This window comes from Lates calcarifer, linkage group LG24, assembly GCF_001640805.2.
Source record: "Lates calcarifer isolate ASB-BC8 linkage group LG24, TLL_Latcal_v3, whole genome shotgun sequence".
In the NCBI taxonomy this organism is placed as follows: Eukaryota; Metazoa; Chordata; class Actinopteri; family Centropomidae; genus Lates; species Lates calcarifer.
The window spans coordinates 15,468,315-15,485,156 of record NC_066856.1 but is presented as its reverse complement, the minus strand read 5'-3'; the positions used below and the strand labels follow the sequence as shown (position 1 = coordinate 15,485,156).

Below are 16,842 nucleotides of genomic sequence, written 5' to 3'. Positions count from 1 at the left end.
ACCTTGTAGTGTGCTCTCAAAGTGCCACTTTCATGTCCCACTTTTGCTGTTCAAGGACTTGTTATGTAACAGTTTAAACTTTTCCTGTTCACGTAACACTGTGCTTTGTCTAATGAGAGACAAAAATGTGTGTTTTTTAGGCCACTATGTGAAACATACCAAAGTGCCTCTAAATGTGTTTGAGAGCAAAAAGAAGAAGGTACAGAGTCAAATAATCTTCGCTTTGACAATATTTATTTCTATTTTCCCAAGAGTAACATATAGTTCAGGACAAATGAATGTTTGAGAGAAGCTAGCACAGCAGTTTGCAGAATATATGATTCAAAATTGCACCATATTCAGTGAAAATTAACTGCACTCTGAGTACTAGGGGTTTTAATTGTTCTCATAAACAAACAATATTTCCTGTAAGCAAGAAACCAGGGTACATTTTTTCTTTATTTTTGTGTTAAAGGCTAACAACACCTGCATTAGACAAGTTTTTGGACAATCAAACCCAATTCTCTTTCTCATACATCCCATAGAGTCAAGGGCCTTGGTTAAAGTAAGTGAAAAACAGTGACGTTATGGCACCATGACACAAGTCAACATACCGTCTCAGACACACAAACAGAACGACAGCAGGTAGCCAAGAAACGTTGAAGAGGAAAGCGCAAGGATACATTGTCACTGCTACCAGAGGGCGAGAAGCGGAAGAGAAAGAGAGAAAAGGTCATACAGGTGCAGAGCAGAGAAGAGCTTTCAGAGAGACATGCTGAGGGACTACACATATAGATATAATACTCTACGTTCTGAGCAGCGACAGTCTTCAAGCAGAAGAGAAAGACAGAGGATAGAGATAGTCAGATCAAGCGCGGAGAGGTATACAGTGCTAGGCGAGGTTAGCATGCTTGCAGCACGGAGAAACTTTACAGGAAGCCCAAGACACAGAGATCACATGTAAAGGCTAGAGCGACAGTGCACTAATCTACAGGCTAAGCTATACATTGGACACTAAAGCTAATTACAGGTGCTACACATACTGTATATATGTATATATAGTATATATAAATAGATATAGGAGACTGTATATCAAACAAGCTGGATAGGCAAGGCATTGCATGCACGTGCAAAGGAAGCAAGTCTAGCAGCAGCAGCAAGAGATACAAAATGCCTGGCTTTCCAAGACTACCACAGTGAGATTCCTTTGTCGCTGTTAATAAATCTGATGTTGTCTGTGTCACAGTGTGTACGCCAATTTTATTTAGGAAAAGAAAAAGCAATAGGACCAATAAATTTTTAGGCCACTCTCTGTTGGGATGGGTTAAACAGACAGTTAAACAAGAATCTTTATATTAACAGCAAAAATTAAATGCTTTCATACTCTAACAGACCCTTGATTCATGACACATTCAGACCAAAGAGCTTAAGTTACATTTTTTGAGTAGAATTTTTTTTAACATCAACTTATGAACAACCATTGGACATTGCACGTTATTAGGTCATGTGTATACTCTAAAGTGCACAACCTCCTCTTTGGAGGAAAACTAGACAATACTGGCAAATTCATACTAAGGCAACACAGTTACAAACACACTAAGGTACACGTTGGCACATACCGTCAAGTATCACTTGTGCACAAAAAAAAACAAAAACAAAAACACAGGAGCTTCAGAGTCAAAATGGCTTTGCATATTCATTTAAAATCCAAAACACCAGAGTCTTGCTGTTCATCTCTGAGTAAGACTCAAAAGTATTTCAAGGTGAAATCTGTCAATTTCTTTAAAGCCAGTCCCTGAAAAGCATTTTCTTTGAAATAGCTAGAAGAGTCACAAACCAAATCAAGTAAGTGACATACATACATACATACGTACATACACACAGCAAAAAAAAAAAAAAAAAAAAAAAAGCCTTTTGGACTAACAGGATGAAAATACAAGTAATCTATATTGGAGATAGAGAAAATATGAATAACTTTACCTCACAAATAGTCTCTGATTATATGTCTTATATACACATATGTATACACAAAGATATGTACTTAGGACATCTTGAAATACTATTTACAATCTATGATCAAAAGTGATTGTACACTGACCGACCATGTTGAGCAAATTGTGCTTTTCTAACTTGTTCTAATGAAAATGCTACAGAACCTCTGCTTGTTAATTCAGGGTTCACATTCCATCAACTAACTCGCCTACAGTAAGCATGTTTTTAGCTTATTTGTCACTAACTATGGTGCATTTGGTCTGGAGACTTGATTATCTTCAACTATTGAACACTTGAATTCACTTCTCTTGATGTTTTGCAGGGCATATAGATTGGACCCATACTCGAATATTGCTTGTGAATGAATAAAGAAGAAATCTCAGTTGCAATGCTAAGGGACGCCTCTCCTCCACCGATGATCTAGTGCAAGTGATGTCAGGTATACAGTAGCTGCAAATCTGGTGAAGTTCCTATATCCAAACAAAACAATTATTACACCGTTCCCAGTTTCTCAAGATCCTCAGTCTTTTAGTAAGTGCTTATCCAAAAACACGACTGCCAAAAAACCTCTTTAATTATGTACTACAGATGAGAGGTTTGCAAATGTAAAGTTATAATCCTTAAGATTTAAGTCCTGGTGGATTTGGAGACGGCTGTGGTTACTGATGGTTACAGCAAGTGCATTTTAATAATAGAAGTCAAAGATCTCATTTGAAAATACCAAGCCCCCAGGAACAAAGCTAGGCTCCGAGGCCATTTTGGAGTAGTGGCCACTGTCAGTACTGCAGGTCAAGTGACGTCCACTAGCCTAAAAACAGTTCAGAAGTTACATGAATTGACCGCTGGGGGCAGCAAACATACCTTTAATTCTGAGTGGGAAAGGCGGACTCCACCATCCTGCAATTGAAACTAATATTAAGAGAGGCAATTACAGAGGCAATGGACATTACTTGTAGTACAAATGGAGGTTGAAATGAAGAAAATCTTGAGGATTATAACTTAACATCATCTCTGAAGCATTGATTTTGGATCATTATGACATGTAAAGCACACTCAGCACAGCTAAATATACAGCCAGGTTGGAAATGGTGTCCATTTGACAACAAACAAAATAGACTTAACAAGCCTGTCAAACTGTCAAAGCCCATGGTAATGTCTGATGGACCAACATGCTCTCATAAATGCTTTGAATTGACTTTGCTGTTGTGTTCAATAGAAATCTTTTTCTTGCTTTCTTTTCTTGTAAATATTTTCAAATCCATAAAACAGGAACTCTGGTTGGGATAGTTTTTGAACATGTGCTGGTATACTATATGCTATACATCACCAGCCAAGAGAATTTGTCCAGAATCACTGCTTGAAGGACTATGTGCAGATGTAAAGGCAGTTGATTAAGCTGAGGTAAGGTGAAGTGCTTTTGTTTTTTAGTTTTAAACCAGAAGTTTAAAATTTAAAGTTACAATAGAACACAACCACGTTTGGCACTTAACAACATACTCGGCAAATGAGAAATGATTCAAAAATAAACTCTTCCCTCATCGACCTATTGCACAAGCATTTCATATCACAAAAAGTACATATAAAGTTACATCACTTACACTACTCTGGGATCTACTACACTATAGGAAAAGCAGACAGAAGCACTTTTACATAGCTTTGGACCAAGTCAGTCCACAGCAAAGCTACAATACATAATATATGGATATATCTGTAGATCTTTTTTCTCAAATATACTCTTAAATATGTGACTTTGGAGGAAAGAGAGAGAAAAGAAAATAAGGTTTACCAGTACATTCACGACAAACAATTCATCCGTCAAGGGGAAAAGTACAGGAGGACTTGGTGAGACGAGTCTTATAGATCTTGGCCCAGTCGTTCAATCTCCTCAATAAGAAAGTCGATGTCCTCGAACGTAGCAGCGGGATTCGAGATCACCATGCGGAAAAAGTTGACCTTGTCCCCTTGTGGTTGGTAGCTGACCATGGTCGTCCCGTACTCCATCATCCTGGCTTTGATCACTGGGGCCACCTGAGAGATCCAATACATTCAGCATGAGTTAATGTTCCTTCAGAAAATCAGATCATGTAATTCCCCACGTATATTTGTTGTGATCGACTGACTACTGATGACCAGCCATATTGCACGTTTTGTCTCCTCAAATCCCATTTCACTTTGTTCATTTTTTCAGTGTATTACTTCCTTTTTTGTTTTCTTTTTCAGCAACTACACACATCACATCTTCCCCTCAGATTACTCCAAACTGGTCCCTTGTAGTCCATTATCTACCAGGCTGACAACTAAATCTGACGCCAGCCGGGTACACACAGTCCTGACTGCCGCTGCTGCCAAGTTGAGAGGTTATCTTCAGGGAGTAAAGCAGCGACAGTCATTTATTTTGTGCTCAGCTTGATGGCGGTGTGGATTCTGTGCTGTGATGAGCTGTGGCAGATTCAATTACAAGTTGGAAACTCTTGTTTTCACCAACACTAATCTATTAAGACATCTTACCGTGGAAAAACATTTCAAAATAAGTGTCTCTGAAATATCCTTTCTGGATGACTGTATGTCAGTTTTGTGAGTGCTGTAGGATCTGTAAAAATGAGAAATTACCATACTTGGTGCAGTATTGTGACCCATAATCAACTTTAGCATATGCACATAAATTCAACTCAAGACTAACTTAAGAAGACACTTCACTGCAGCTTTGACTTAAGGGCTTAACTTAACTGTGACTCAAATAACCTCAAGGTCCAGCATAATCTGCTAAGAATGTTAATAAATCTTGGAGTATTAAGTTGAAAAACTAGCAGAAACTTTGAAAACTCCTCAAGGAATAGAAGTTGGTTTCTGTTTCAATTGTACAATCACAGTCAGCTGGAGTAGTTAGTCCTGTATAGAGACTTATATAGATGCAGCAGTGCTGTGGCTAGTGCCCTATAGTTCTCATCACATAATCAGTCATTTCTTCTAAATCTCTTGCAGGTGTCCTGCTGTAGCTGGCAGGCCTGCCGTTTCTACAAAATAATCAATCAGCAGCTGCAGATTTCCTGTCAAATCAGTCTTTCTGACAATTTTCCAGTTCTTTCCGTCCTTTCAAAATAGTCATTAAGGCAAGTGGAAATCGAGGAAAGTTCCTTCAGTTCAGATGTTTTCCCCCTCAAAGTGCTAATAGGGCAAAATTGCATCATCCCTCAATCTCAATGTCAGAATGCGTGGAAAAGAGCAAGCTGGCCGAGCACTCAGGCCAGTGAAGCATGACTGCAGAGCTCTTTCAATCACACTCTGCAAAACAAAAGGAAACCTCTCCATCTGATGAATTATGACAAAGATGGTAACGATTTATGGTTGATGGTTTTGCAGGGAAAAACAGAGAAGGGGGAGCTCTTTGTATGGCTGGCACGTACACCATCTGTTTGTCCTAATTGTCAATTAGTGGGCCCATGCTGTTGTGGGCCTCTCTGAATGTCCGTCACTTTAACAGACTGAATAGCTTCACTCCGTCTAAGTCCGTCTAAGGCACGTGATATCCCTCCTCTGTGACAGCATATCCTATTTTAAGACAAGTCACAATTTACAAACCATTTCTCATGGGCACTAAGTATTCTTTAAATCCTGAGTCTAAGTGAATGTCTGTGTAGTCCCTAATGAGGACGACATGTAATGGTCAAGCTGGAAAAGGATCGAAAGGCTTGTAAGGCACATGAAAGGTGCAATGAAAGGTGTTTTTGGTAGATACTGCAGCAAGGCGTCTTATCTCTGCTCACCCACCTTGTGCAAGTGTTTCTTTCTCTCCTCTTTGTCCTCCATGTAGCGGATCCCAGGAGGGAGGTACCAGAAGCAGACATTGGTGTGCTGAGGCTGTAGGAACACACAGGCAACAAGAGATGAGAGGAATAAACTGCCGGGTGACACAAAAGCAAAAATGTGCACACGTAGGGCTGGGAAATAATTTAATGTTACAGACTTAAAGTGAATTCGTATCATGATGGGATGACTTCGTAAAATTAATGCCACTATGTGCAGTGCTGTGGTGCCCCCCTGTGGTAGTAGTATAATCAACGGAACTGATTTCAAGCACACTGTAATTAAACAATATTAATTGTATGTTTAAAGCTGCTTTACTCAATATTTTTGTAGTTAAAATGGATCAAATGACTATGTGCAATGTGAAAGGGGTCACTCATAGTAACAAACAGAAACAATTATCATCCAACTCTTTTTACGAGTTTACGAGTTTTATGAAGCGACTTTTAACTGATTTGTTTTGGTTCTACAGCCTACAGCTGTAATGTTTTGATTAAGGCTCACTGCTCACATCAGCATCATTTAGTAGTCATGCTGGTTGAAGCCAGAATAATTTAGGAGATGCTCTCACAAACACACAAACTGTCTATACAGACTGGCTTTAATGTTTAATGTTTTTAAGCACACTGTAATTAAAAACCGACAATATTAGCAGGAAAGTAAATGTAAATTTTTAACATGTGAAGAGTGGTTTTCTGATGTAATCCATAAGAGAAGGTGAAAGTCATTTAATATGAGCATCAATCTAATTGATTTTAATGACTTTGCGCACATTACATCTATTGTAAAATAAATCAATATACAGCCCAATGTGCCCCTATGCACACAACACACTGAAAACACATATTACATATAGAGTATATATGCTTATACATATGCATACATACACAGTATATACAGCCAAGTAATGTAAATACATTTAAGGCCATCCTTGCCTGAAATCCTACAGATTCCTCCAAATCGAAAAGCTCATCCATTTCACCAAGCCAGGCCAGGTTTTGATTGAAAATGGCAGATCACATCTCAAAAAAGAAAATCCATTAGGTGTTCCCAGCATCAGACAGGTAGCCTGCCATCTTTCTCAGATACACTCTGTGTCTGAAAGCACCTCACAGCTCTATTTTTTGGCATCTGCAGCCACGCTGGAGCCACCTGCCTGTCTGCCAGTGGAAAAGCATTCATTACCAACAGCTGACTAGCCATGCACACCAGCCTCATTTATACAGCCGGGCTGGTTTAGTGGTAGTATATTCAACATCAGATTGATGTAAAGGCTTAATGGGAGGCACAGACAAGGGAACACCTGGGCTGTTGCCCAGAGGATTTGGCGTTTTTCCCCATCACCCTCTGGGTTATGATGCTCTTAGCCTTTTGTAGCTCAGCAGGAAAACAATAAGCCATGAAACATTAGAGTGTTCACTATACAAATGACTCTGGGTGTCCAAGCACTCCTTTTATAGAAGAGTTTTTAGCTTAATAACCCCGTCATACCCGCATATGTTTTTGTTGTTGTAGTGCTGCTTGGTAGAGGATATTTCAGACACCATGCTATTCATATGCAGATGAGCAATTACAGGCAGTTATGCTATTCATTAAACATAATAGCAGCACATTATACTGGCAGCTAGAGGTAAAAATGGCATTCATCCAACACAAAGAAAGAGCACACTGTGTGCCAATCAAGTCACCCCTAATGACACTGAACACAGTGAAGTGAAAGGAGCAACATGGACTAATGCTGGCTACTTTTCTCCAATTATGTGGCTGTGGTTGAAAAGTCCTTGCAGAGAGAGAGAAAGTTAGATGTGAAGACTTACTTTTCCATCAAAGACCATCTCGTATCCTTCTCTGTCTTTGATCTTGTTGTAGAGGTACTCCGACAGCTCCAGACACTTGTCAATCTGAGCCTCGAACCCAATGGTGCCCTGTCAAAGAAATTATTCACATCTGTAAAATCTTTTTGTTTGAATCCTAATAAATACTGCAATTATATTGTTAAACCAAAGGAATATGGGAAAAGTCTAAGGATCTATATTCATTCTGAGTGGTTTTGATAGACTTTATAATACTGGGAACTTGTTTTTAGAACCTTATAGAGCTAAGTTAAAGAAAGAACAGTCTTTGGTTAAGGCAGCAGATCCTCATGTTAGCTTTTCCCTACCTTGGCTCTCCACATGAGCCACAGCTTGAAGATGTCCACATGGCGTCCGCACTGTAGCGCTTTGTCTCCGGTGTCGTAGGAGAGGTCGTAGTGTTTGTCCTGCTGGAACAAGTAGCAGGCGTGCATCTGGTTGCAGTTCTGCATCAAACCCTGTTCAAGGGATGAGATTCAGAATGCTTAGAGCTGTAATAACAAGGCAGTAATTAACTCAATGAAACAACAGGACACATGCACTGTATGTGATTAGGAATGTTGTTCAATGGGATGTGGCCTAACCTCCTCTCTGACCAGCAGGGCAGAACACTGCAGAGGGACTGACATCATTTTGTGCGGGTTCCATGTAACTGAATTGGCTCTGCAGTTAATAAAAAAACAAACAGCCATCATGCATCATATTTCAAAACCTCATTAGCTTCTTTCGCTCACCAGTTTGAGACTACAAAGAAAAAAAGCTACTTGCCTCTCAACTCCATCCAGCTTCCATCTGTGCCTCCTGGACATAAGGAGACTTCCTCCCCATGCACCCTAACAGGACAAACAGACAGATTAATCATACATGTCATACTGCAAATTCAACTTAAAAAGGCTATTTGGTTGTGGTGATGGTCAATTGCCAAGAACTTAAGCTATCATTGTGTTTACAACACAAGAGGTTAGAATATGCCCTCTGCTCAGGGCAGTCTGGATGCTACAGTGAGTTGCTATTGGAAAGTAAAGAGACAGGCTGGCTGGGCAAGGGCTAGCTGGTTAGCATGCTAACTTCAGCAGAAGAAGATAAATGTCAGAATAGGAATAGAAGTCCAAATGTTAACAGTTTGCATTTCTGGATTTGCTACCCTCGTAATGTTTCCTACTTACAGTTAAAAAGGCCACAAAATACACATATCAACAAAAGCAGCTGGTACCACAAATACTCTAAAAGCAGGATGTGTTTTTCCCCCATCTGAGCTAGTTGAGGAATGATAGACAAGGCCATCTATGTCTCTTAATAGATGTGTCCCCCTGTCAGGACTAAATCACCTTCATTAATAGATAGAGCTCCTTCAGTGAGAGAGGCCATGATGGCAAAGTCAGGGGAGGAGATGATTTACAGCCTCTGTTCCAGTTTTCCTAATCTCCAGTGTTAGATAGGAAATGGCTAGCTCCTATCTGGGTCAACTGAAAGCAGTTAGAGGCAAGACAGACATAATAGATTTGTCAAACTCACTGGTGAGCTCTGTATTTCTGTGTACGCCTTCAGTAAAATCCCTCCTGTGGTGAGATACTGTGCATATGTGATGGTAGCCTTTTAAAGCAGGCAACAGGAAATGTTTATGTAGATTTCTGCCCATACGCTAAGGTTTTCAGTGTTTCAATTTTACTCACATCCACATGCATCCAGATGTTGTACTTTTTGCAGATGTCAGAAATAGCGATGAGAGGGTCAAAGGCTCCGTATACTGTTGTTCCAGCAGTCGCACTCACAAAGAAAGGTACAAACCCCTGCATGAGCACAAATAAAAAAATGACTGCACATAAAGTATCTACTGATGCAGTTATAACAATGCCCATATGTCTCCCAATCCCCTCATCATCACTGTGGTTTCAGTCCACTGAATACCATAAAAATCAGTGCTGTATGAAGTAATATCTGTCTTATAGCAGTGTTATAAATGTGGATCACATTACCTTCTGTTTCGCCTCCAGTATTCTCCTCTCAAGGTCAGCGGGGACCAGTTTACCGCTGTATAAATGAAAATCAATCTTTAGCTGCTTTGCCAGTTGTTTGTGAATTCATCAGTGGTGGAAGAAGATGCTTTATTAAAGTAAAAATGCCAAAACAACAACGTATAAATCTCCATTAGGAGTAAAAGTCCTGCTTAAGTAAAAGTCCAGAGGTATTATGGGCAAAATGTGCCAGGTTAAAGTAATCATTCTGGAAAAAATAGCCCCAGTGAGTGATATATATTATTACATATGGCATTAAAAGATTGTTAGCTATTTTAGTGCTGTAGCTGCTCAAGTTTCGACTATTTTATTGTCCCAACCTAGTGTCCCTGCAAAGTTCTGTGGAATACACAAATCTGTTTTCATTTTTGGACTTTTATCAAGTCTCCACTGTTGTGAAACATTAAACAATTTTTATTTCTTTGGGTTTGACATCTGAAAATTGGCAGAAGACCTAAAAATAGACACTACTTTTTATGTAAGGGGTTACAATTTAAAAAGGCTGGAAACCACTGGTTTACTGAAGCACAACACAGCAACAAATGGAAATATTAAAGTAAAGTACCTAAAAACTGTACAGTGCTGGAGTAAATGTACCTTCCACCACTGGAATTCATACATTTTACATTTCATTTAAATGGCTCAGATAAAAAGCCTGACTTTACCTTTCATCCGCTTTGATGCAGATCACACTTTCAGTCCCGATGCCAAGAGCTGCTGCACCTTTTTTGATTGAAAAATGGCTCTGAAAGATAAAAGGAAAAAAATGAAAGAGAGATCATGTTTAAAAATCTGTAAAGACACAAGATCACAGGAAGGAAAAAATGAGAGAAATATATCATAATAATGATGATAATGAAAAGTTTTTTTTTTTTTGCCCACAGCATTTTTCAAATGTCCTTTTAAGATGAAAGAGGTGACATATAATGTGACAGACACACCAGTCACCTTGCATCCTTCTGCGTCTGATACACAAAATGTCAGCTCTATATCAGAGCTGGTGGTGTGAAAGTCACAGCTAACGTACAGGCCATTTTCTGTTACTCTCACACTGTAGAGGAAGATCTTTGACATTTGATTTCAGGAAACTGCTCAAATAGTGATCAGTGTTCATTATTTGATCTATATTGACAACACAGTGAGGACATTTATCAGCTGAACTGGAACACAGATGCCTACATGTTCGGATGTGAAGGCCACCAGTCTGGGAACGGATGACATTCCTTTCTCCTTCACTTCAGGGAACATCTTGAAACGGGCCAGCAGCATGGCATACATATTAGAAATAGCACCACCTAGAGGACAGACAGGGCTCAGTGATTCAGGGCCGGTCAGTCACTCACTCAGTGTCAGCCCACATCACAGCCTTTTAACCAGCAAGTCTCATGGGAGTGACGCAGGGTTTTTAAACTGACACAGAGCGTAGCAGAGTTTAAAATTAAGAAACAACAACAACTACCATAAATCTTTTGTTTACAACATATCAGGAGACAACACACCATCCAAAAATAAAAAAAAATCACTGCTTACTTTCCACATTGTCAGAGCCAATCATTAAATTCTCCAATGATCGCTCCTCATCATATGACAACCAGAAACGCATGGGAGAAATTAAAGATGGAGGGGGATTTGACAACAGGGTGTGGGGGGCTTAAGTTGGAGAAAGAAAATTATTTTATGCTAATTGGCTTTGAAATGAGTTCCATTTATATCATCAAAATGCAAATTGACACATTGCAGCACACACACACACTCTCACACTAACACAGGCCATTCCATTTGCAGTGAAACAGAGGGGTGGGTGGGCGGTGGGATTTGGCGACGCCTCACACACAAAAACATACATACCAGGAGAGAAAATGCCATCTCCTCGCCCATCTGGCCAGCCAATGATTTCCCTCATTTTCTTCAGAGTGACGTATTCCAGCAGCACGAAGACAGGAGCCACCTCATAGGTGAACCTGCATTACACAAGGGGGGACAACATCACATGGTGCTGGTTACACAAAAATGCGCCATGACTCATCACCGAAAAATAGCTAGTAAATGGACATTTTTTTCCCTTCTGCAGTTTGAGTGTTTCAGGACAGATTTAGAGTTGTAGGCACTACTTTCTGGTTTAAAATTGTGGATTTATTGAATCCTTGGAGAGGCAAAAGGATCTGAAGTGGCACTGACGCTTCTGAAAAAAATGTACCAGCATGCACACAAAAATATAATACAAGTTAATGACTGTTTTCTGACAATTTACATTAATTTTTCCACATCCTTCATTTCATACACCCAAATATGCCCTCTGTTGTACAGACGTCTCATCATCCTTGCTGCTTCAAAAAGTTAATTTCCAATATGTGCCTCCTGAAATTTTTTTTTTCCGTTAGTACATGGTGTATTAGCCGCAGTAAAAAAATCCAAGTGTCAACATGCAGCGTCTCACAGTTGCCAAGGCTGATGCTTGCTGAGTTTATCACCCCAAAAACACACGCTGAAATTAGCTTCAGATTAGTCTGAATTTAATTTCAGGGCTAATTTTCTCCCCTTGAATCCTCATGGGGATCTGAGGTTAGGGGGAGGGATAAAAGGCAGAGGTGGTGGGGGGGAGTAAAGGAAAGGAGGGGGGTCTGCCTTTCATTTCACCCTTTTCATTTGCCATGATTGAGTGAAAAAAAAGAGGCGCTATCAGCCGGTGCAGACAGACCCAGAGTGCACACGCTTGGACCGGAAATGGAATTCATTGTCATTATCATTATCACCATTTAAAATCATGATGAGGCAGGCAGCAGCAGCATATACTTACATATTGGTGTTAGCAGTGGATGTCAGCCAATCGGCTGCCAGTCCAACCATGTCTAATCCTGTGGAGAGCTGATTGAAGTACCTGGGGTGGGCTGAATGAAGAGAGGGGAAGGAAGGGTGTGGGCGTTTAATTTATCTGGTGTTCAGGAAAATTCAGGAAAATTTAAATACTTTTTTTTGTGTGTTTATGCTGAGTTTGTGTAAAAAGGCACAGAAACTGTCATCCTCCAAATGATTTAATTAAAGGTTAGAAATGCAGCTGCAGTGACGTTTTAGAATCAGTTATGAAATAATGAAAACATTTGGTGTGACATGGGTAATGTAGGAATTTAGTGGAGGGTAAGCAGCCAAAGTTGTTTTTTTTTCACATTTGTTTTATAACACAAGCAGAGAAGCTTCTGAAATTAATTAGATATTGATTCTTTATGGATCTTTAAAGTGCTTCCTAAAATAGGTGATTGTCAGTCTGATCAATGATGGCTGCCTCAGTTAGACACTCCTAAATTTCCCATTTATTCTATAACATTTTACTTTACCCCCACATTTAACATGTAGGAGCAGAATATAAACATTTAAGAAACCTTAATGTGGGTGTATGCAGATAAAAGGGTTTATATTTCAAGTACTACTTCACCTGTAATTGGCAATAAAACACTGTTAATAATGATGAATATATCTTCATAGGAGGAAGGTGTAAATACTGTATATTAATAAACATTTAAATGTCCTTATATCTCTGTGTTACAAACCATTTATTGTTTAGAAACTGATGATAAATGGTAAATTAGGGGTGGTTGAAGTAAAGTGTTCCCAAAAAGATAAATGTATTTGTTTGTATTAGTCTGTCTTGTGCTGTTGCTGTAAATTTCCTCCTGCATGTGTCAGTCAGGAAGAGAATAATGGACTTGGCCTGTGAAGCCTGGTTATTAGCTCATTATCTCCTACTTGGTGAACCAGATTTACTGCGTCACAGCATTTATCGGTCTGATGGTCAGGAGCAGGAAAAGGAGGACAACTTCCTGGTGGATTTTCCCCCCCTTTCTTTGCACAGGCATCATTTATCATTTCCTCCCTCCTTTTGTAAGCAGATTATTTTCTGATAGTTTCTTTGTTTTATTCTGTCTTCAATATGCATAGTTAGGAGAATATTCCTCAGTAAAAATCCCTCAGTAAAAATGTCTATAGTATTGACTTAACTCATATAACTTATGTTATAACTTATGGTGAATTCAGAATTTGCTAATTAGTGATTTTGTCATAATTTATGTACATTTTATTATTTGTTATGGTATTATAGGATTTTCTTGTTAGGCCTCATATCACCTCTGTGTTATTGTCATTCATATTCTTTTTTATTATTTGGTTTAGTAAGATTTTAAGTCTGTAGCTGTTAATATTTAGACTCATGTCACACATCAGATTTTAGGCCTAGTCTACCTAAAAGATGCAGCTTTACAAAGGGGGAATATGATATGTAAAACTAAAAATATTTTAGTGGATTTTACAGGTAAGAAAAACCTAGGCTTTAAAGATCTAGCTTCCATCCGAAATTTAGGCCTACCTGTCTTGATGGCGTATTTCAGAGTAGCGCGACAACTGATCAAGATATCATCCAGAGTCGCGGGCTCGTCCTGCAGCTCCCAGTTGTTCATCTGCAGCAGCTCGTTGGGGTAGTGAAAATCAATCACTTTCGTTTCCCGGTCGAAAGACTCCACGATGTAGGCCATTAAAATATCCACAACTTCCTGCAGGAAGGTCATTGTCTTGGTGTCACCGTCCATGGCAGGTAACAGGTCTGGGAATTAAAAAATAAAAACATCAGCAGGGGAGACATTTTGTGATTTATATTTCTGGATTTGGGCTCATGTTATATAGGCATGTAAAAATCTCTTTTCATGCATCATTAAAATGCACATACAGGGCCTTTAAAATGAGACCACATGTCGAATTTAGCTGTGAAATGATCCTACAGGCCCACACATCTATGAACAACCAGAACAAGACAAGATCATATTCTTATTATTTTAACAGATCAGGTGGGTGAAGGACGTTTTTTCCCTGCGAGGCTCAAAAAATCAAATTCTGAAGGTGACCTCCACCACTGCAAAAAACAAAACAAAACAAAAAAAACCCTAACAACAACATAACACCACTGAATCTTTTAAACAGTAAATCTAGACATGGAGATATAATCATTTCATCCATGTAGAAGCACAGTATGTTGTACGAGTTGTTTTCATTTCATTTGTATGCATTTTATATCTAGTGGGAACGAATAAAGCGGGTCACCTTAGAAGAATTACATTTAAAATCAATATTAGTGAAAATGAAGAGTCGTAAAATGCATCTGCCAGATGTTTTTCATTTATTGAAGAACATTAAACTTGAATTTTTCCACAACAGGCCGTGTTTTGACTCAAAGGCAGAGGCAGATCAGTGTTTAAAAATCTAGGTGTTTTTTTTTACTGTGTGGGTTTTGTACCTGTTGAATAGAGGTCGGAGAAGGCTACGGCAGCTTTGGTGCAGTTGCAGGATTTGTTGCAGCCGCAGTTGCCGGCAGTTGCCGTCTGCTGTGGCGGCTGCTTGGCGCCGGGCTCGGCGGGTTTCTCCACTTCCCCGACATTGAGCAGCGCTTTACGAAAGCACAGAAAAAACACATCAATGGAGAATGGAGATGTGTATATATTTTTATGACTGTGTAGACAAGGCCGGGCCGGAAATATAATCTTGACAATAACAAGCACGTCGCCCAAATAGCGTCCCCCCTCCACTCCACCCCCCTCCTCCACCGTGGACCCAACGTACCACATAATTTCGATCCAATTCCTCCGGATAATTTCTGGGCCGCCGCTTGGCACCAAGCCCTGGCTGGAAGAGAGAAGGGATAAATCAGTGTGCAGGCTTCAGCTTCACTCCAACTTTAAGACAAAAAAAGGAAAAAGAAAGAAAGAGAAAAAGCGCAATGCAACTTGGGAATAAAAGAACCCCCTTTAGATCATATTCTTGCCTCCTGCAGGGGGAAACGACAAAGGAAAAAGCACCATAATAAATACAGCAGGCCTGTTTTTGGTGGCCGGAGCACCAAACGCAGGCTCTGGGTTTGAGACAATGCGCTGGAATTAGTGCTGTGCCCCGGGTCCATCAGAAGACACACACACGCACAAAAAAGAGCCACTCACGCGTACTGGGGCTCTGACTCCCGGTATTGGCCCCCGCATTATCTCCGCCGAGAGACCAAAAACCGTGTGATGCCATTGTTGCCGGTAGTTAGGAGCTGCAGGAGACACGGAGACCGACAGAGCCCATCCACACGCGTCGACGGGGAGCTGTTCAAAGCTGATGTGGTGCTGAATCTGAGCAGACCTCTGGAAATCCAGCCGTGCATCCGACAGACGCGTCTTTATGCTGCTGCTGGAAAGCCCCTAAAAAGTAAAAAAAAAAAAAAAATGGCTCGTGTACGCGGGGAAGGAAAAAAAATGATTACAAAAAAGGCGTCCACAGGTGCACGGAGCACGAAGCAGCGTCTTCCAGGAGAAATCCGCAAAACACTTGACTTCACTGGCGCTTCTACGCAAAGCGCAGCCACTCTCCGCACTTCATGAAAAAAGAATAGATTGCAAGTTCAGAGCGCAGAAAAATCTACAGTGAAATGCCAACACCTTTCAAAACTAAATAAACAAGAAGCTCAAAAAACAAGGTGATGAAAGACGGTGGGGGTTTTTTTAAAAGGAAGCTATAAAAACTACAGCTGCTGGTAAATATGCAGCACGTAAGCCATGTCTAATTGCATCCAACCTAAATTTTCACGTCACTAAAGAAATCCCATCGTGATTCACTTCAGGTCATGACGAACCGCGTTTGCGTCGTGCGTCGTGACTCCTCCGTATACATCCCAACACTTTGTCCCCCTCTGCGTGCTGAACTTACCCTCCATGCAGACACTGAATGCCAACTAATTCATCTGTCCCGGCCAATCGCAAAGACCTATTTTTTCTTGGTGACCGGCTGCTCTAATTGCCCGCCTCAGGTGGAGGCGGAGAGGAGAGGGGGACTTCAGATGCGCAAAGTGCGCATGGGTCCCTCCTCTCTCCTTCTTAGTGTTGGGGCGCGTTACTTCAAAAGTATTTTGTCACCCGGTACTTTTTAAACTTACTGTAGTTCACTTGTTTCAGGGAGAAGTATTTTTCCTCACTGAGAAAAGTGTTCCATCCATGCTCCTTAAATCAGCAAATTTCTTAATGGACCCTGGTGTGTAGATTTTGTATATAGGCTAATGCAAGAAAACGAAAAAGAAAGAAACTAGAACTCGAAATAGTGTCATAGCCTAATCCCACATATTACTAGTTACATATCACGATATTACAATCCACCACTGTCGACCACTGCACTGTTTTTTTTTATCC

The 16,842-nt window shown here is 40.2% G+C and overlaps 1 protein-coding gene across 1 annotated transcript; it reads right to left on the bottom strand.

Moving 5' to 3' along the window:
• Positions 1-217: 217 nt before the first annotated feature.
• Positions 218-16,631, bottom strand: gad2 (glutamate decarboxylase 2). The gene is made up of 16 exons (XM_018700821.2): positions 15,619-16,631; positions 15,245-15,307; positions 14,922-15,071; positions 14,001-14,234; positions 12,441-12,531; positions 11,492-11,604; positions 10,823-10,938; positions 10,309-10,388; positions 9,605-9,659; positions 9,302-9,418; positions 8,397-8,461; positions 8,213-8,291; positions 7,937-8,086; positions 7,593-7,700; positions 5,740-5,829; positions 218-3,999 (listed from the first exon to the last, which is right to left on the bottom strand). Exons 1-16 carry the CDS (start codon positions 15,692-15,694, stop codon positions 3,826-3,828), a joined length of 1,761 nt encoding a protein of 586 aa, XP_018556337.1. The 5' UTR covers positions 15,695-16,631; the 3' UTR covers positions 218-3,825.
• Positions 16,632-16,842: the final 211 nt, after the last annotated feature.